The 22,287-nt window shown below is 39.8% G+C and overlaps 1 protein-coding gene across 4 annotated transcripts in view; it reads right to left on the bottom strand.

The window, feature by feature from the left end:
• The window catches only part of celsr1a (cadherin EGF LAG seven-pass G-type receptor 1a), a 74,648-nt gene extending 53,349 nt beyond the window's left edge, over nt 1-21,299 (bottom strand). For all 4 annotated transcript variants that reach the window (XM_060889086.1, XM_060889085.1, XM_060889087.1 and 1 more), the window contains exon 1: nt 17,609-21,299. In XM_060889086.1, coding sequence (XP_060745069.1) covers nt 17,609-21,125 — 3,517 coding nt within the window. In that variant the 5' untranslated portion in view covers nt 21,126-21,299. The remainder of the gene's footprint in view (nt 1-17,608) is intronic.
• Between the last annotated feature and the right edge of the window lie 988 nt (nt 21,300-22,287).

Here is a 22,287-nt window from a genome sequence, read left to right as displayed (position 1 = left end):
AGGAGAAAAAACGGGCCAATAAGAGCTACCTCCCAACGACATTCACTGCTAAAATGCATTTCCCAGGCTTCTACAAAGAAACTGACTGGCTGACTCATTAACACTTGAATCATTGTTTAAATTCTCGAAAGTGTCAGACCACGTTTCTTTTCTTATGTCTCCGAATATAATGATCACAAAAAATATAAAGTGATACAGGACAAAAGCATGCAGCGATAATTCTAAGTGATAAACATAAGCATCGACATAACAAGGAATGTATGTGCAATCAATCGAATCAAAACAATTTCAGAAATATGCAAACAATCACTCGGGATGGAATAAAAACCACATCCGCAGGGTTGAAAGAAATCCGTCACCAGACAGCGTTAAAAACTGCCATTCAGTGAATCAGAGATAAACAAAATGAATAACACTGATAAATATCAGTGCTGCTTAAACTCACCTGAAAGCCACAGACAAAAGTTAAAATACAGTCATATACAGTATGCGCTTTAAAATTAAAGGTAGGCTTGAAAAAAAGAAGTGAAGCTCTGGCGTTTGTTTGTTTGTCCTATTTACAAATTTACAGTAGATACCTAATATGCGGGGAACAAAATATTACACATTAATCCTGACACATGAAGAGGTTTCTATAGAAACAAAATAATAAAGAAAGCAAAAACCAAAAATTATATATATAAAAAAAATTATAACATATGAAACAGTTTGTTTCTGTGGCTGAATCTCATAAGGTGCTCTACTGGTATATAGCAGGACAGTGCACAACAAAGCTGGCCACTTTATTAAGGAGCACCTGTAAACCCACTCATTATCCAATCAGACAATCAAGTTCTGAAGGGAAAAAAATCTGTTTAGAATCAAACAGATGCAAGTTACGAATGAAGTTACGTAGTGTTCATATCAAACATTAAAATCGAGAGAAAGGCAAACTCAGAGGCTTAATGGAAGCCATTGGAGAATGAACAGACTGGTTCAAGCTCTTAAAAGGCTATAATACCTCATATAACCACTCTTTACAGCTGACATGAGCAGAAAAGCATCTCAGATCACATGACATGTCTAAGCTTGAGGTGAATGGGAAACAATAGCAGAAGACAATATTAGATTCCACAGATGAGATCAAGAATCTTACTACAGTGGACACAGGATCACCAAAACCAGGCAATGGACTTTTGTAACTAAATTTAACATTTGCAACAAAAAAAAAAATATGGGTATGCATATAAAAACTAACCAGAGAGTTACATTTTCCAATTTAACTGAGGTTCTGCTGCATTATCCTTAGAAAACAACAGACATACAGTTCTTATTGTAATAATTTAAAAAAAAACAACGATCCTATCCTAGATAAGATATTCACTCAGACGACTACATCCAGATGCCCAGACCTCACACATAGCCAACATCTGTTTTGAGCCCGTCCCTGCCTGCAATGACTGCAGCACTAAAACCTCACTGTAATTTATTCCCTGTATGTGTCTCTTTCTCTCCTGAAAGTCCCGGGCTGTGGGCCTCATTAATGTCCTTATCTCAGCCACGGCATGATTCGGCAAAAAAATCTGCCACCTGTTAGTGAGACTGAGTGTGACTGAAAGCAGCTGCCAGGAGCTGGAGTGTGTCAGCATGCCTGTCTGCAGGACTCTCTTCACTCACTGACAGGCTGTTGGCTCTCTTTCCCACAATATGAACATGTGCCTTTGTTCAAGCTTGCAGTTGAGGGAGTGGAAACTAGTGAGAAGCAGGTGTCAGGAGAGGTGTGTGTGTGTGTGGGTGTGTGTGTGCGTGTGTGTGTGTGTGTGTGTGTGTGTGTGTGTGTGTGTGCGCGCTATGAGATGAACAATTTGTAAGAATAAGTCACTGCGTAATGTGAACTTGTTGCTTTTAGTGACACTTACTGCCTTTTGAGCAGTCGTTCAATTATATCCTGTTGCTGCTAAGAGTAGGAGCAGATGAGCTGTGTGCTGCAGGTCAGCTATGGATGAGTGATTTAGCACAAAACTGACACAACCCACTTGGACCTTTTAACACACCACCTCACACTGACAATGGAGCTTAGAGCAACTCGGCTCAAAAACCAGTTTGGTTGCTCTCACTTTTAGTGCTGCCTGTAACTGATACTCTGCTTATTAGAAGGAACTTTTTATACTCTAAATCATTAAAGACTTAAAAACTCTGACGGTTGTAAATGCCCGTCACTGCAAAATTGTCACTCCGTGCCACACCCCTTGTTTGAACCAAATTTGTATACCTTTAATGCAAAGTTGTTCCTGCATAGGTTAGGCTAAAACATGTGGCAACACAACTAAGCTTAATTCACACTTCAGATGGTTAAAAGGATTCCTCAGCTCTCATGCCTGGCACTTCTGTAATAATTCATCTGCAGAAGAATTTGTCTCAGTTATTCTTCGAGAGGTTTTGGGTCCTGACAGTCAAGATGAAATGATTTACACACTCTCACATAGGACGTTACTCCAGAAACACAAGACTAAAGGGAGGAAAGCTATTAAAAGTGAATGGAATTCCTCTGATGGGATCTGCCATTCCGAGTCACAGTGATAAGAGGGTTAGTGCTAAATTCACTTCATGATTTAGTGACCTGCTAGGGGAAACAATTCCTGGCTGATCTCAGAACAGTTTTGGGATTGCCCTAATAAGACACACACACACACACACACACATACTAAAGGGACAAGAGGAATATGGTACTCTTTTGTGCCTCCTTACTTTCACAGACACTCTCGCTTCAAGGCGGCACAGTGTGGCCTGAAATGATTTGCCTCCACTCACCCATGCACTATGAAACAGCAACGAGTGATGTCCTGCAACTCAGCGAAAAGGAGACTTTTCTTTCCTCAAACAATGCCCACTTTAATTATCCTACAGCACTATGCGGGTAACAAAATAATCCTTAATCCTGACACATGAAGAGGTTTCTATAGAAACAAAATAATAAAGAAAGCAAAACCCCAAAATTATATATATAAAAAAATTATAACATATGAAACAGTTTGTTTCTGTGGCTGAATCTCATAAGGTGTTCTACTGGTATATAGCAGGACAGTGCACCACAAAGCTGGCCACTTTATTAAGGAGCACCTGTAAACCCACTCATTATCCAAACCAGCCAATCAAGTTTCTGAAGGGAAAAAAAACTGTTTAGAATCAAGCAGACGCTTAATGGAAGCCATTGGAGAATGAACTTTAATTATCCTACAGCACTAAACATTCTAAAGTGATCTACTGCACTGCAGTTTAAAATCTTCTGCACCATTTAAAATAGAATACTCTCTAATTGCTGCATCTGAAGCATATATGAATTAAATACAAATGTGGTGCTTATAATGGACATCTAAGTGCAGTTGTTTTTTAGTTAGAACTGGTATGCGGAACACAAAAAAAGTTTAAGAATGTTTCTGTCAGTTGAATTTCATCAGAGTTAACACTGCTTTTCCAGGATAACTTACCAGTGATGTTGCCACTGTAGTAGATGTAGCATTTAGCAAGCATATACATTTGCTTTAAAAAGCTGTGTATTTAAACGTTAATTTCTCAACATGAAATATTTCTTATCCATGCCATACAAACATCATTCATACACTCAAGTTGCAGCGAATACAGATTAGGTTAAAAAAATTTTAGAAACAGTGAGAAACCGACCACTTGTGGATGGGTTTTTGAAAAAAAAAAAAAGCCCCAAAACCGTTAATCTCAGTTCCTCTGAGACTAGGTCTTTAGTCCTGTTTTGCACACATTCCTTGGAGTCTTTCCTCTCGTCTCATTACAGAAATCGTCTTCAAGCTCTCCCGAGGCTTTAAATGCCTCCAACATACCCACATTCAGCTTAATTAATGAGGGCCTCTTTCTAATAAAAGCATCTGTCTGGCCCAGCCAAGGCTGGAACAAAACAGAAAGCACATGTGTACAGATGCATGAGACTGAAGTGCAGTGTGATGGGCTGGCTTGCACTCACAGGCCTATTCATCCAAAGAAGGGGACCAATAAAAAGCACCTGGCTTGCCTCACCCTAGCCTCTTCTGGGTTTAATCTGCCTTCTTTCTCCCCACCAAAATCCCCAGCTTGGATGTCTTTGTTCTCTTCTCAGTGGGACATTAGAATATGGAAGGGGAACAAGCCAAAGTGGATCCCAGCTACCAGAGTGGCATTTGGGGTTTATGGCACTCCACAGGAGTAAGTAATCAGTTGAGAGACAGCCAAAACTCAATTAAAACTTCAAAAACTCTTCTTCGGGGAGCTCCAGGTGTGTTTGCAGCTTTACGATTGTGATGCCTTTTCAGCAGTCCAGATCCCAAGAACTTAGATCCTGTGGGACATCTGCATGCCCGAGAGATGGAAGAATGTAAATAAAACATGCAACCAAGCTGGAATTACTTTGATTTACAATACCATTACCCAGGTCTATGATTAATAAGTCTGGGTGGGTGGGAAGTGTTCCGATACCACACGGAAGCATTAAATAAATCAGTTAGCACACCGGTTTCATCTAATTACCGGCCTTTCACATCACTTGACAGCTTTAAGGAGGTTGAAATTACTAGTAGCTTGTTCTTGCTGCACTTCCTGTGCAAAAAGCTTGAGGCAGAAAGTCTGAGGTGGAGAGACAGTACAGAAAGAAGGGTTGAGTTTCACCATGAATAATCAAGTATGAAAACTACAATTATACTTGCGGTTTAAAAAAAGCACTCGATTGTTCACAATTCATTCAGCTCCACAGTGATGGCAGAGGTCTCAAGAGGAATATCAGTAATGTACCACAGTTTAAGTGGCATTTTACACTTCACTATGATCCAATTAGGCTTTATACATGCATTGCTATTAAACCTATTAAGCCTATAAAATCATGCCGCACGACAATGTATCCCTAAAATCACTGATCCTTTTATCTCTAATGACCTACTTAGTGATGGATGAAACTTTAAAACTAGCAATCAGCTAAAGTTTATGGAGCAGGTTTTCTCATAGCAGATCCACCTGCTTAGTTACAGACAGAGGTCACATGGTTCAGTGATCTCATCCTGTGTGTTTTTAAAGGTGGTACAAATGCCTCTGACTCCGTTGTGATAGGCTGGACATCCAAATTTGAGTTTCCTGCATTCCCTTGGCAACGTCCCTTTTGCTATTTTTTAAAAGAGCCAATCAACCGGGGGCTGGTAACCAAGCCGCCTGTTTATCAGTAACCTGGGTGAACAATGACTGCAACTAGACACTGTCCCAGCCTCTATAGTGAGAGCAAGAGAAACAGAGAGAGAGAGAGAGAGAGAGAGAGAGAGAGAGAGAGAGAGAGAGAGAGAGAGAGAGGGGAGATCTAATGACATCGACACCGATACACTTGGCACTCAAAGGCATGAGCAGATACATGGGTGGGTGACTTTGAAGAAGAAACCAAACTATCTACCATCTCAAGCTACAGTTATAAACACAGTACTGAATGAATTTCCCACTTTCAAAACAACTATTAACAAGACCTGGCACTGAGCAAGTATCTGAAGTCCCGAGCTATCAGGCTCAAAATTCTGAGCCTGCTAACAAAAACTATTTATTTCATTTATAGAAAACAAAAAAAATAAGATTTAACACAAATGGTAGCTTGTACTCAATAATTAAAATATTATTTAAAACTAAAGCAATTTTTATTTTCTAAATCTTTCATAAAACCTTGTATGAAGTTAGAAAAATCCAAAAGTCCCGTCAAGGGTTATGGGACCCAGCAGTGGCAGCTTGATGGCACTTGGATTTCCATTTCACTTATTTCTGGGTAAATGGATCCAGAGCCTATTCTGGGATTTGATGAGACACTTTTATCACAGGATTTACACAATCACATGCGATTTAATAAAGAAAAATTAATTTCAGGCAAGAAGTCTGTATTAAGGCTAGGGTGAGGGTCTTTGGTTTGTGTTTAAAGCCTAGGGGCCTGGCTGCTGGCTTAGTGAAAGTTATAACCTGTGTTGTCACAGTTCACTGACTCTCACACAAGTTCAATAGGAGTTTTAACTCCTGATCGGCCACCACCATCCCCCCACCTCAAGCACACAAATTCATACAGATTCTCTGGTCCAGCAAGGTTCAGTGGTTTTGATATAGACATAGAGTAACCTAAATTAATCCACCATGCTGTAAATTTACATCAAAAGGCAAAGAAAATTAAATCCATGTGCACTTGTGCTTAGTGCTGTAATGCCCAAGAAGGTCTAGTACCATGCACAAAACAAGAGGGCTTGCACAAAGGCAGCACTAAAAAAAAGCTGGCCAATGTCCTAAAGGCTGTTGAATCAAAGGGCAAGCTTCAGGAGGACAATGCTCATGCCCCATTCACTGTTCCCAAACAGCCAAGCTCCCGAGCCAAACCATAGTGTAAGCAGCCATCAGCTCAGCCTCAGAGTGACAACGAGAGGCTTACGATCACCATGACGATAACCCCACAGCACAAACAAACCCAAGATGTGGGGTAAAGCAGGGACATAATGGCTACATCTTAAGGACTATGCCTTAAATCACTCTTTAAACCAGAAATGATCAAATGGAGTTGTTCCTTACGGATGTCGGGTGGCTTGTAGCTTACTACTACTACTTACACACTATTGTCATACTCTACGAGATCCCATTAAAATCTTGGCTGAGTTCTGTAACAGACTGCACTATAAGCACTGATGCCACTCACACTACTGTATCTGTTGCTGTTCTGTGAGTTTTTCAGCATCCTATGCCGTCCGTCCTTTGTCTCCTTTCAGTTGAGCATCACAGCAGCGGTGACGTTTTAATAAAAAATAAATAAAAAAAATCAAACACTGCCAGAACTATATTATCAGCTGTCTCCTGCCACCAGTTTGCCTACATATTATGCGTTTGAGGCTCACTGATCTCACAACTGAAGAATTACTTTACGATGCACGATTTTTGTAAAGCAAAATCGGACATCTGGCCTTAGATAAGATCAAGCTGAAAAGTCCTCATTATAAACAATGTGTGCTCCACTCAATAGACAGCTATTACTGGCTTGCTGAATAAGGATTTCCTGTGGAAAGTTCATTTCAGCCAAGTACTAACTACGGAAGTAACTTTATGTATTAAAAAGGGCATTAAAATCTTTGATCAAATGTGTGTGAAAGCAAAAAAAGATTACATGGTAAACAAAGATAGCTGAGCTCACTCAACCCAAGCAGTGCTCCTGCAGCACACATGCCAGAGCAGCACTGTCATCACTGTAATAATAGAGCTCCTGCATTTTATCAGCCAGGGTGCAGGAGATACAGCACCCAAAGAAGAATCACTCCTGCCATGAAGAAGCATGAACAAAGCAAACAGAACTGAAAGTCTCTTTGCTGAAAGAAACAAACACTCTCACAACAATCCCGTTCATCTAATTAACCAAGTGCCCCACCTCTAGAAACTACTCAGCATCATGCAGGCAGATTTCTAAGAGCAAAGTCACACTTTTGATGTTATTGATGTTTCTACACATAAAAAAACCCCAAAATTTAGCAAATGGTGAAAAGGGTTTACACACAATATTACACCAAGAGTAAATGTGCTAAATAATTGTAAACCTTTAGCCACTTTAAGGATGTAATAATTTATTTGTCTAATAAGCATTTGTAACATTCCCTAATTTTATCCTACAAAGTCGCAAATCTATTAAAAAAGACACAAAAAATGTTTCATAGGCTGAACAGGATCATAATCATTGGTGCCTGGTGGATAAGCAGGTTCAACAACATTAGTTGGTGGTAGACGGTTCTTCACTAGGAGGATAAATTAGCCTGCAGGAAAGACAGATCTTTTCAGAATTAGGAACATGCAGGTATGTGGAAACAAACATGTTTGACAAAACTGAATGGAATAAACCGTAGTACAAAGCAACAGGACGGTTGCTTCACTACTGACCTAGCATCTATTCATATTGATAGACATTAAAGACTCAAACAGTAGAGCAAACTGTTTGCCACCGAATGTTTTCAAGGGCGATACATCCTTCTACATCAAAAACCTCTTAAAAAGATAACGACAAGATTTAGTTATACATTCACCCCCTCCATTGTAATTCATATACTTTATTTGTTTCCCTTATTCTGAATTAGCACACTTAATTAGCTTGGAAACAATATTAAATCATCATGGCCAATTAGATTTCCAGGCAACCAAAAGATTGAGGCTTAAAGTAATTAATAATAGGAAAGTTACTGTTACCAATTTAATATTTTAACAAGTACCTTACTAGACATTTTGTCCCAATTAAAGAAAAACATACTTTCATAAATCATATCTTCTTAAACAATGAATCAAATAATTCATATCATAATGAACAATTCCTAATTCAAATGACAGAGGGTTTGTTCATGCTATGGAGGTGTGATGTGCTAAGGAAGTGCTGAAGTCCAGCAGAGGTGGGATCAAGCCCATCACCAAGTGCAAACAGAGCACACCTTTCAGAGTAAACACAACCTACATGGTGTATGCAGAGAGGGTGTCGAGCCCGAGCTCACTGGCCTTTAAGTAACACAAAGGAAGATCAGATACAAGTGTGATCTCTCTCTCTCTCTCTCTCTCTCTCTCAATCACACACACACACACACACACACACACACACACAGTCGATACTGGAACAATGCCACCATATAAGGTATGTGTTGTATATGTGCTGTGATTTCACCAACTTTAAAGCTACAGTATGTAATATTTTGCTTTTTTGCCCTACCTGATAAAAAAAATGCCACCGCAAGCTACATGCTTAAGCACTTGTCCTCCACATATCTACATTCCCCAACTTGGATCACGAAACTGCGGAGCCACTGCAGAGCTGAATGTAGGAGCAGCATTTATAGGTTGCTGTTTTCTTAATTTTTTTTATTAATGAATGAATAAATATATATATATATTTAAATCCCTTTTTAACTAAAACTGCTCAAGTCTTTAGAATTCTTTTAAATGGGCATCTGTATCAATGTTAAAATTAACTGAGGACCTTCCTGCCACTTCCTTAGCTCTGTGTGTGTGAGTGTGTGTGTGTGTGTGTGTGTGTGTGTGTGTGTGTGTGCATTTACTAACATACTCATACAGTATAGGGGACAGGGGCAGCTGTTGTATTGGTAGCCGTGGTATGAGACATGTCTTTGCCAGGGAAGTCATCTCATACCTGCAAAATGAACTGAGGGCCCCTCACATGAGGAGACATGCTGGGGACAACTGTCTGGGGCAATGTATAGGGGTGGGAGAGGGCAAAGCCAGGGCAAGAAACTCAGCACTATCACTCACATACATTACAGTTGGCGCATGTCAGGCCTTAATACATTCTTTCTACTTCTTAAATCACAAAAGAAGGTTTTTGTGAGTGGACTTGTGTTAGAATCATCAAGGTGTGGTGTCATGTATATGTATAAATCAGTACATCAATTACCAAACTATACTCATCCTTGTCGTTTACATGGGCGTGTGAATGGAAAGGTGCATGTGGTATAGCTTTAATTGGCACAGGTGCACTACTTTTAAAAGTATACTCTATTTGCTTTTCCACGTGAAAGATTTGTAGTGAAGCTACAAAAGACGGCACAACCCTAGCACCAAGGAACAGTAGTTTGAAGCCTTTATTTCTGAGAGTGTAGAATTGGGTTATATAACAATGTTCTTGTCATGATAAATAATAACATACTAAACTTTTCTGAAAGATCACTGATGGTCAATACACCAGCTATATTGACTAACATCAAAATATATTACATAAAAATAAAATTAAATCTGCTTAATAACGAATGGATGTTTAATCACCAAATAAAAACAATTAGGTAATTATTTTTTAACACATATTAATTCATCCTACTGTTTTTTGCTATTATTTTTATGCAGTTTGTGGTAAACGGATTAGCAAAAGCTTTTAGATTTATTTTTTCAAACAGGTTTTTTTTAAATGCGAACAATTCAACAAAAGCTAATCTCATGCAGAGATCTTGTAGAAAAGAACCATGATATGATGTGTCAAGTATTATATATATTATATATAAATAATATTTTAGTTAACATCCACGACCCATACTCTGTATCAACGTCTTCACATATCATTGATATCAGAATATCTGATGAAACCCTTTATAAAAGTGGCAAAAAGTCATCAGCCCAGACGTGTCTAAAACACCGAACATGACCTAGATCATTGAAAATCTCCACAGACTTATTAAGAAATAATTTTAACTATGCACTATAAGAACATCTTACCAAGCAGGACTGATACGTACAACAAACTACTTGAATTAAAACTTGAAACGTCCTGAGAAAGTAAGAGAAAACAAGAAAATGTCTCAATGCCCACAAAACCCAAAAACAAAACCAAAATCTGTAGGAAACTGAATAGTAATGAAACCGTTGAAACCCTCTAAAGCAGCACTCACACCTCATTGTCTTTCGGCCCATTACTTGCTTTGTGAGGTGAGACGGCCTGAACGATCATGCCACCTGTGAAGAGGGAGTTCTATAGGCTCAACTTTAACACTGATTCTGCCTATTGCCATTCAGAAGAGCTCCTTTGACATGGAAAAGACCCTCCGCATCCCCTCCCCCTGCTCCTTTGTCAAAGTGTTTGTGCTGGAGAGAAACCCAGCACACGTCCAAATAACACACAGAGTCATTAATGCGGCAAAATTGAAATAAAATGAGTGCAGTTTTCTAAAAGGCATTGAATCGCATTCAAAGCGCTTCTGAAGCAGATAAACAAAACATCCCAGATTGTCTGCAGTCCTACAAAGAGGAATGAGCTAGACTAATTTCTTCAAACATGAGAGGTAGCATATGTTTTTTTGGGTTCACAGAGAGCCTTAGAAAACAAAACACTGTGCTTTTTTCTCTTAGGTTTAAAGCAGCCAGAACACTTTGTGTAAACAGAGGGCTGAATTGAATGTTAAGAATGAGGTGATGTGACCTGCTTTTCAAAAAACAAAAACAAAAGGTCACCACAATTCTATCCAGGTTAGGACTTAGGAAGAGCGTGTGTGCTAGTGTCAGACAAAGACAGCTGATTCGATTCTCTGAAGTTTCTTAAAGAAGCATTTAAGACATTTCAACTTGTAGAATCAGAGTTTCTTTGAAACCAGTCCTTTGGTTAATGCTCTACAGTAGCACTAGGGTCTGGTTATGTGAGAGCCAAAGCTCAGCGATAGAGTACGGTTGGAAGGGCATTTGATTTGGCTAGGGGACAGACATTAGCTTGGCTAACAAGCTACAGGGCATTAGCTTTGTTGGCTTAGATTAAAAAAAAAATGTTCCTCCACCTGATCCCCTTACACTCAGATGTTTGAGGGAATAAAAGAACAGAAAAAAAACTCCATAATCTCACATGCACACAACAATGTCCTGGTCCTAAATTCTTACTCACCCTCATGGAAATTAGATAGAGCCCATTCGACCTTGAAAATGTGGCAGCAGCACGTAGATCATTTTCTACATCACATGGATTTCATATGAAACAGAGAATGCTATTGTGTGAGCTGATCCGGTGGCCATTGTGAAACTGGACCTACTTCGGTATTAATGTAATTTGAGAGGCCGTGAATTAATTTCAGTGTGTAGCTGTTAACACCCAAGGTTAAAGCCACTGTTTTTCATACCTTGTTGTGCGACAACAGCACATGCATCCACTGTAAGGTCATGAGCAAACCTCTATAATATCTGTATGAACAGGAGTGTAGGTGAAACTATCCCTTAGGAAAAAACTACAGGAGTTCTCAAAAGAGCAGACAACTTTAAAAGGCAGTGCAAATTCAATACAACTAAGCTTAGCCTGAAGGGTGAAAATAAACACCTTTTGGATACGTAAGCCCTCTGAACTTTACTTGAATAACGAATGACAACCATGGTGGGACATATATATATGTATATAAGTTAAAATACATCCATACATGCACACATGGAGATGACACCTTGAGTTCCAATTTTCAAAGTAATATCTGACAATTTTCAGATATCGAACATCCCGTAAATACGTAAAGTTATAATATGCAGATTAAGTTTAAATTAATGAATAATACAAAAAAATCTAAAGTCTGACATTTCAGACACCGGTAGCACATCTTAATCCTACAAGAAAGACAGAGGGATTTGTTGTTATATATGAATGCGCTCCCATTATCTGCTGGCATAGTTGCACACTGGTAATAACAAGCATATTGAATTACAGTAGTCGATCTCAGTGCAGCATAATCATTGAAAAGGAAAAAGACAGAAAACAGGATGGCCTTTGAAAGAAAAAAATCTTATGATCCGAAGAAGGAAACAGGTCTTAGTAGGAGCAGTAATCATCCCAAGCCTCAATATCATGCAGAAACAGATTTTATACTACAAGAATTCTCTGTCGCTCTTCTCAACTAGTGCCTGTTGAAGCCCCTTGGTGTGAGAGACAAAGACGTGTTGTTACCAGTGCCAGAATGGGGACAGCAGAGAGCACGGAAAAGTGTGTTTTGTTACACTGGAACAGGTTCTCCGTTCCAGCTTCCGATCAGTGAAATCACTGTCCCATACTGTGTTTGGCCTGTTAGACATAATCTAACCTCCTGAGCATAAAGAGTATCATATGAAATGTGGTGTAAGGGAAGCAGTAAAGCTTCTAGGGAAAACATGCCAACACTCACAAGAAATGTTCACTACTCATTCACTCTATTTCAGTAACAAAAGGGTGAGGGCTCAGTAATTGAAAACACATAACACTTTCATCTTGAATCATATACCACAGATAACATGACCTAAAGTGAGTCTAGCTGTCAAAACAAAGCAAGAACTTAACCTTGGTGTATCCTGATTTTAGGCTTCATATAGACTTTTAATGTTAATCAGACAACTAAAAGGCACTTGTCATGATACTGAGTAACCAGAAATAGCCCTGAAGACTCACTCATGGCAGAAAACCTATTGACCATTACAGTGGACAGACACTGGAGATTTCTTCCATAAATAAGTTAACATGTCCTAGGAGATGTCTCCTGTCTTAAATAAGTAAATATCACTTAAGAGAATGTACGTAATATATATATTTCTTCATATGTACTGTTATGGATGAGTTCAGAGTGGACTACTCTCAGCCAACACTACTGTCAGAGCTACTGTTCTAGAAAATAAATCAGCACCTTCTGACGAATCAGATTTAGTAATTCAGTAGCACTGTGGTAGAAGCCAGATTAAACCATGTGACCAAACCCCTCAATGTAGCTGCTCAGTTTTGATTTTAACCTTTAAAAAAAGTACATTTAACTAGACAGATGGAAACATTAATACAGACTAAGGTGTGCAGCATATTATTAAAAATGCATTTCTAGAGCCCATCATGGTTCGGGTCATTCATAACTTTGTGGTTGTGCACTGCCTGAGGCCAGAGATGAAACAGCCACAAAGTACAGAATGCAGCTGTACTAAAGTCTGTAATTAGGCTTCCAGACCTATTCAACTACTCCAACAGAAAATTTATGGAATTGTTTGAGTGTTACTTTTGCTTCAAAACCTTACTAGAGCTAGAAAGTCTGGAGAACATGCTCTCCTACAAATAAAATGCTCTCCTAAGACTACAAATAAGAGCCTCATGCATAGTGAATTTACAGGTGGGTACTGACATAAGAGTGCATTCTATAAAAGGAAGAGCTTGGGCAATCACACAGGTTAACATAATCTTCATATAATTCCAACTGCATTTTAGATCCAAGGTAAAATGTAGTTAAACAACCTTTTAACCGTCTGCCATAATTCAGTGCACTCCGTCCTAGAATAACCCTGTCTCTGGTTTTGAGGATTATTGTCTTGTTTTTCATTACTCCCACTTCTGGCACTCGAGTAAGATCACATCCCCCACATTTCTGTCTTGGCTCCTGAATGAGTCTGCAAGATTAAACATGAATCAGATTCCTTTCCTGTTCATTTAACTGAGCTTGCGCTGTTAGGTTAGGTTAATTGATGTTCATATTTCGGCGGGCCCCGGTTCCATGTCTGTACGCAAAAGCGGGACTAGTTTATTTTGAATAGCACAAGGAAGACATCAACCTGAATAAAAAGAATTGCAAAAATCTATACTCGAATATCATTGAGCAGACACATCTGTCTGTCTGCAACACAGACTGTAGATGATCCATGTATAAAGAGACATAAGGTGCATGACCCAGCCAGACTCGGTAATCTAATAACTGTTTCTATAGCCACCGTGGACAGATATAGCAGCTGCAGCAGAGTTTTCTGTGAAAACAGGCAAGGAATGGCACAGGGCTAATTCCACACATAGTGAGTAGAACTAGTAGACGTTCCACAAAATGAGTGTGTAAAGACGAGATATAAGAATGCCGCTAAATGATTGTTTTTATTTGTATATGACTCATAATGGATTTAATTTAAATTATCTAAAATGAGATAACCGTAAAAGTAAATTTGTATTGTATAGACAGCTAAATGTAACCTGATCATGCCTAGTAATCCCTTTAAAGTAGAACTTACAACCCTTATGTTCATCTAAGAATATTAATATTTTTAAAAATAGTAAATTTAACTACCAATTTGTTCCCATTGTACATGTAAAATGCGATTAAACACATTAAACATTGTATTTTTGTTCAATGGAGATTTTATTGTCCAACTATTCAAATATTAGTCTGATTGCTTAAACATGAACAGCTATATCTTGTTTTTAGTTAACATCATTTGTTGGTTTATTTTTTATTCGTCTTTCTGACTTAATACGATTTGGACTAAACCTTTATTAATTCAAGTGAACAAGGAAACATTAATAACTGTAAGTACTTAATAACTGTAGTGTACTCTTATCACCTGGCTATGTTTCACAGACATCACTTTAAGAACCACTGATACACAAAACACCTCAAATTTCACCATTATATGCAAAAGGTACAAGAGACCAGAAGACTTCGAGCGCCAGACACCCTGACCTGCAGCACTGAGAGTTTAAAGGGCAGAGGGTCATGTGTAGTAAGTGACCTTACACCTGGGGAAGTGAATACCTTGTTATAACAACAGGCTGTGAAAAAGGACATCAGAGTGGGACTCATGTTAAACTGGCCGGAGAAGTTCAGTGGTGATTTATACACTAGGCCTGAAGGTGACTGGGTATAAGAATATGTGTTTTCTCTCTGCTTGTCCTTTCTTTTGTGCAGCTGCTATATGAATGGCAGGAGTAGATGTACAGAAACAGCTGGCCACTACCACTGAGCCTGTTGTTTCCTACACCCACTTCTGTTCCTTAACACACTCTAGCTGGATTCTTTTACAAAAAAAAAAAAAAATCCCTACTTCTTTAACATTAAACTTCATACATAAAAATTCAAATAAAATTAAAAATTCAATATCCATGGCATTCAAAGTCAAGAGTCAACAGATATTTCCTAAAATTTGGATTCAGATTTAAAGAGTAATATACTAATTTAAAGATAACTAAAATATTTTCTCATATCTGTCTATTGCTAAAGGTTGCAGTTTTGATTCATGTAATAAACAGAGATTAGAGAATGAGATAGCTTTGAAGCTAGAGCTGTAAAAGTAGCTAGCGGGGTTGAAACTGAGATAAACTTGAATGATCTGTGGTGAGAAATGTGAAAAAGCCCAGCTATTTGAGTCCTGTAGCAGCCCATAAAAATCCAGAGTCAGAGTGGCTAAAGGGCTTACATGCATCAGCAAGCTCCACATCTGACCGTGGGTCAGAGATGTCAGACTCCAGTCCAGTAAGACCTTGGCAGTAAAGAGTTTAACAATCTACCCCATTTATCAACCCTTATGTTACCAATCAGCTAATTCAGGAGGCTTGGTGCTAGGAGAGGAGTAATCTCTGTAGGACTGAGTGTGGCATTCTTGCTGTTGTGTTTACACAAGTTAGCACTCATCATCTCCTTGAGTGCACACAGCACCATGTCAAGATGAAGTGCTCTGACAAAGCACAGATCTTCAACTTTCACATGTAGGATTTGAGCATAGGCCTCTAGAGTCCTTTAACCATCACCACAAGGCTTATCACCTGTATTTATCCAGTCAAACAGAGCGGACAGGCAGCGGACTAAAATCAATACTCCTCACAATGGCGAGAGCCACCATGCTTACACAGAGACCCTTCAGATGATGGAGAAAGAGGCTTGAGTGATACAGATAAGGGAGATTATGTTGCTGCTGGAACACCTAGCCCTCATTCCTGCTTGTTTGCCATCCTAAATGAGTTTTTGTAAGAAAGACAAGCCTTTGTTGTGACTATAATCTTAACCTACTTTTATCAGACAGGGGAATCTGGCAGTTCTTGGTTTATTCTCTAAAAACACAGTAGATTGATGTTCAATGTGTTTTAGTCTATAAGGCAGTAGAACAAAAAAAAAAACTGATTACTAGCTCAATTAAGGCAAATTCAAAGAACCTCTTCATTAGCCAAAAGCTGAGATCTAGCTCAGAGCCAGACCAGTCTGCACTTATGTCTTCAGGCCAATTTCCTTTCCCCTGAGTCAAGGGTGAAGAGGTCATACACCCGTGTTAATGGTTACCTAACATTTGACATGTGGGTTTGTCTTTAGCATGGAGTAAGGAGGGGGGTTGATATGCATTACTTTAATTGGATTGAAAGAAACCGGGGGTGTCAAAAGGACACAAATACTTAACTGAAAATATACAAAATCATGACGAAGAAAAGGAAAGAGTCAGAGAAATATAAAATTGAAAGGAGTAGCGGTCATGGAGACAATGAGGTGACCAATGTTACATTGTCATGAATGAAATAAACTGGACAACAAGGGAATGCTGACAACTGCTGTCCTACAAAGGGCCAACAGCGAGCATGGACACTGAGCTGAAGAACAGCAATCATGAGAACAAAGAGTAAGCCATAAAGCCACAGGCAACACACAAAAGAGCAAGAGCGGCCCACTGAATAGGCTGTATGCAAAATTCAGGTTGCAAACGAGCAGGAAGGGGAATGCATGAGACAAGGGGCGGAAAGAAAGTGAAAAAGAAAGAAATACTAAAAGGGTCAGAAATCCCTGCTGTAATTTAAATCACAGAGAGAGTACAGGAAGAGAGCATTAATATGTTCATGGTGTACCACTGTTCTAATATAATAACGTACATATTGTATGTCGTTACTTCATTTTCAAAGACAGTACTTTTAAACTGCCGAGGCTGCACAAAATGCCTTGTTGACAAATTGAAGACTGTAAATAATATTGAAGATCCGCTCTTAATTAATAAATAATGCAGATAAGACAAGTGTAAAACACTACCTCTTTCAGCATTGCCTTTTCTTTCATGCTCTCACAATTAATATAATCTAAATCAAATAAACCGCCAGCAAACATTCACTTTCATCAGGGATCAATTCTCAAAGACCTGCAACAGTAACTTAATTCTTGCATATAAAAGGACGCCTCCCACACCAAGAACAACACTTCAGTAAAAAGTACAAACAGTTTAAAAGCAGCAGAACTGGATCCTGCTTCAGCCTGGAGCAAACATGCTTCATACAGACAGACAAATAGATCAGTGGCATTATACTCGGTTCAATGCACTTCTATTGAGACTTATATACATCAATTACATAAATTTTCTCAAACAATTTAACACCTTAGCAGAATGTAGAGGATCTTACCAGTGACGGATACTTTCATGGTAGCCTCCAGTGCTCTGTTATTGTCCAAGTCACGGCTAAGTTTTAGCTCTCCAGTGTCCGGATTTAGGATAAGCAGACTTAATTCATTCCCCTCCTCAAAGCTGTACTTGAGTTTATCTGACACATCCGGGTCATGGGCTGGTACCTTCCCTATAACCCCAGTAGGAAAACTGTTGGATTTATTAGTGATATAGTTATTAAAGATAATCTCAAAATTCTGCAAGACAGGCTGGTTGTCGTTGACATCAACCAAACGGATGTGGACAGTCGCCCTGCTGACTAGCGGAGCGGATGTGGCCTGTACTACTATCACATACTCTGTCTTTGTCTCGTAGTCTAAATCCGTGAGAGCTTTTAGATCTCCGGTAAAGATATCCAAGTCAAATACCTCAGGGATGTTTCCTTCTACTATTTGGTACATAATTTGAGCATTAGTTCCTTCATCTGGGTCTTTGGCAGTTATCCGTGCAACCACAGAATCTACAGGGCTGTTTTCCTTGACTTCGATATAAAGCTCATCTTCTTCAAACACTGGCGCATTGTCGTTAATGTCTAGCACTGACACCTGGATCTCCACTGCTGATTTGAGGGGTGGAATTCCTTTGTCTACTGCATAGGCTTTTAGGTTATAGACAGGAATGTTTTCCCGATCCAGCTTCCGGATTGTTCTGATGATTCCTGAAAACTGTTCAATGAAAAAGTCTCCTTCTCCATCATCACCACCCTGGAAGGTGTAGCTTACCCTCCCATTGGATCCAGAATCCCTGTCTGAGGCAGAGATCTGGAGGACACTGGTGTACAGAGGGGCATCTTCGAACACTGTTCCCTGGTACTTCTCACGACTAAACTGGGGGACATTGTCATTGGCATCTTCAACAATGATCTCCACATAAGTGGTGTCTGACTTCTGTGGGATGCCATTGTCATGAGCGATGATAGCCAGAGTGTAGGAGACATTGTCCTCATAATCGATCTCCATCTGTGTGGTGATGGCACCTGTATCTGAGTCAATTGCAAACTGCGGGACTTTGTCTTCCATGATGTATGTTATACGTGCATTTTCACCTGTGTCTTCATCTGTAGCACTGATCACCACTACGGTGGACCCAATAGGCTTGTCCTCACTGAAGAGTACCTGGTAGTTAGCACTCTGAAACACCGGTCTGTGTGTGTTGGCATCAGTTACGTTGATAAAAACCTGTGCTGTGTCATAAAGTGTGCCATCTAAAGCGGTGATAGTCAGAACGTACTGTCGCTCCTGCTTGTAATCCAAAGGCAATGCTAGCGTGATGAGACCACCACCACTTTGACTGGTGATCGCAAACCTGTTCCGGGTGTTGCCGCTGGATATCTGGTAGGTCACTACACTGTTGATATCCCGGTCCACAGCTGTCACTGTAAGCACACTGCTCCCCACCACAGCATCTTCGTTAATTTTTAGAGAGTAGATCTTCTCAGTAAATGTGGGTGCATTGTCATTCACATCCAGCACTGTTATACTAACGCTAGCAGAAGAGGACATCACAGGGATCCCGTTGTCCCTGGCTTCAACACCAAAGGTGTAATACTCTGTGGTTTCTCTGTCCAGTGCCGCGCTGGTTGTAATCCAGCCCGTGCTATTGTTGATGGTAAAGGGGAAACCAGGGGAGGTGTCTGTGAGACGATAATCCAAGCGGGCATTCTCACCAGAGTCTGAGTCAATGGCCTGAATATGAATGACTGAATATCCAATCTGTATATTCTCCAAAATGGTTGCCTGGAAAGGAGTGCTTACAAACATGGGTGCATTGTCATTTATATCTATAACTTGCACAATGACCAGGCCAGTGCTGTTAATAAGAGGGGGCCTGCCTCCATCTTGGGCCTTAATTCCAAGACTATATTCCCTGTGTGTTTCATAATCCAGGGGGTTTATAACATCAATGACACCAGTCAGAGAGTGAATGTAGAACTGACCTTTCACATTGCCTTTGATGATACTGTAATGAACCTTGGCATTGTTGCCCTCGTCTTTGTCCGTGGCTCTCACCTGAGCCACTTGGGTATTGACAGCCACATTCTCAGGCACCTGGACCACATATCTCTTCTCACTAAACTGAGGAGAGTTGTCATTCTCGTCTTCTATAGTTATATGAACTGTAGCTGTTGCACTGAGAGGTCCTGGGTCCTTTCCTTGGTCATTCGCCTCAACAATGAGCATATACTGTGCCAGGGTCTCTCTATCTGGACGTACTCTGACCCTCACAGGTCCATTCCGCGAGTCAATCTCAAAGACAGTATTGACGCCATCGGCGTTCACAATTTTATAGATCATGTTGGCGTTTGAAGGAGCATCTTCGTCTGTGGCCCTCACCGTCATCACCTCAAAGCCAACTTCTACATTCTCTCGAATACTGACCCTGTATTCGGTCTGCTCAAAAACAGGGCCGTGGTCATTAGTGTCTCTGACTGTAACAGTAAGGTAGGATGTAGCAGAACGCCGAGGAGTGCCAAAGTCGGTGGCAGTTACTTTAAACACATGGGTGTCCTTGAACTCCCTGTCCAGGGACCGTTCGATTTCTATACTACCCGTCTGGGGGTCAATCCGGAAAAAGTCATTGGACCGGCTATCAAACAAAGCCTCCATGCTGTACTCTATCCTGCCAGCTTCCCCGCTGTCCGTGTCTGAAGCTTTGAGCGTGATGACGTGCGTGCCTGTTGGCTCGTTCTCCGGGACGGACACTTGGTAGTTGGGCAGCTGAAAAGCAGGAGCTGAATTCACAGCTCTCTTTCTGCGTAACTTCCATTCCTGAGCTGGTGTTGTTTCCAGGAGCAGTCTCACGCGTACAGAGAAAGAATCTCCCTTATGGCCGCGTAGCACACATGTTACAGTCTCCTGTGTCCTCTCTCCCAAACAGGTTCCATCCCGTGCAAATACGCTGCTATTACGCACGAACACGCTCAAGCCTTCCGAAACGCACGAGCAATCCGAAAGCTCCCTAACGTGACGCCGAGAGAACGCAGGTACATAATCCTCCAGGTTCAAGAGCTGAACACCTGAAGAAAAGCAGGAAGTCTTTCCCACACTGTAAAGGTGATCGACGTGTACATCAGGCTCTTTAAAGGCGCTCTTTCGCCTGTATTTAATAAAGCAGTTCTGTCCGTGTACGAACACGTTAAAGTGCGCGACCATAGAGTCCTGAGTCATTACAGACTTTATTCTGAAGCTCAGCGGCACCGGGTTGCTCTGCGCCAGGCGCGTGCAGTTTACCTCGCGCTCGAGACTTACCGCTCCGTTCCACCGGTCCACTTTTACAACGTTTCCAAGAGGTTGAGAACCTGAAGTCCTTTCAACTGTATAAATCCAACCCGGTCCGAGTGATAAATCCATCAGAACGGCTCCGGAGTGTAAAGTGTCCGAAAGGTGCAGGTCGAAACATCCAGCAAGAGACATGGAGAGAAGGAGAAGGAGACACACGGTCACTTCCATCGTCTTAAAAAAGTGCCTCAGCTCCATAGTTTCCCTCGAAATAAATCCCAACAAAGTAAAACATCAACTCTCCTTCTCCCGAAACTTCGACTTTCTTTTATCCTTCATGGTAGTTTTGTTTTTAAAACACTCAAAACTGCACTTTCTCTTGCTCTCCGCTCCATAGAGGTGTAACTGTCGCTGTTACTCTACGGAGTCCCAAATGACGCCAAGATGGCTCCGTGCGCTCCGGCCCGCTCCTCCTCCTCCTCCTCCTCCTCCTAAAGCGGGAGATTAACATAAAAACCTGGTGCGCAAAAAGGCTCCTCGCTCAGAGACCCATAACGCGCTCCAATGGCGTATTGTTATTCAACCTCCTCACGCGCGCTTCTACCCCGCGATTCTACCCCATTTAGCACAAAAAGAAATAAGGAAATAAATTAATTAATATCTAGGAGGAAAATAAATAAATAAATAAACAAATACATATTTTTTGTTCCTATATATATATATATATATATATATATTCATAGATATTAATTAGAATTATTTCCTTATTTCTTTTTGTGTATATATATATTTTCCCTATTTATATTCTCCAGTTATGCTCTCATCCTCCAGTTAGAAGGAATTAAGTTCTTACAAAATAACATGCAATGTACGAACACTGCAAAAAAAATAAATAAATAAAAACTTAGCAAGTGAAGTAATTAATTTATCAAAAGATATCTATCAGATTAGTAGATTATAAGATTAAGATTGGAAGAAACCCCATATAAGGTCTGAAACATATTTCCTAACATTATCTTTACCAAATTTAAGCTAAATATTGTCTTATTCTATAGAAGATAATTCTGCTATTTGGAAATGTCAAGATTTAAAATCGTAAAAATTTGTTTAGAAATTATATTTAATAATAAAGGTTTAATAAAGAGAACCTATAAAAATTCAAGAAAATTCGGTCAAATAAATAATAATCCGGTGACTTTTAACCAGGCTGTACGAATTAATCCTTATAACTGGTTTATTATAGGATACAGTTGTTTAAAATAGAATATTTTACATTTCTGCAGATTTTGAAATGTAATCACTAAATCTTTAACTGCACACCTGAAATATAATATAAAATATAATATAAAATATAAAGCAGAAGATAGAGAACAGTAGAAGATGAATGTGTGGTGAAGGAACAAGTAAATGTCCAGTCAAT

Source organism: Tachysurus vachellii, chromosome 16 (genome assembly GCF_030014155.1).
Source record: "Tachysurus vachellii isolate PV-2020 chromosome 16, HZAU_Pvac_v1, whole genome shotgun sequence".
Lineage (NCBI taxonomy): Eukaryota > Metazoa > Chordata > Actinopteri > Siluriformes > Bagridae > Tachysurus > Tachysurus vachellii.
Note: the sequence above shows the minus strand (reverse complement) of the source record. Positions and strands in the feature narration are given on the sequence as shown.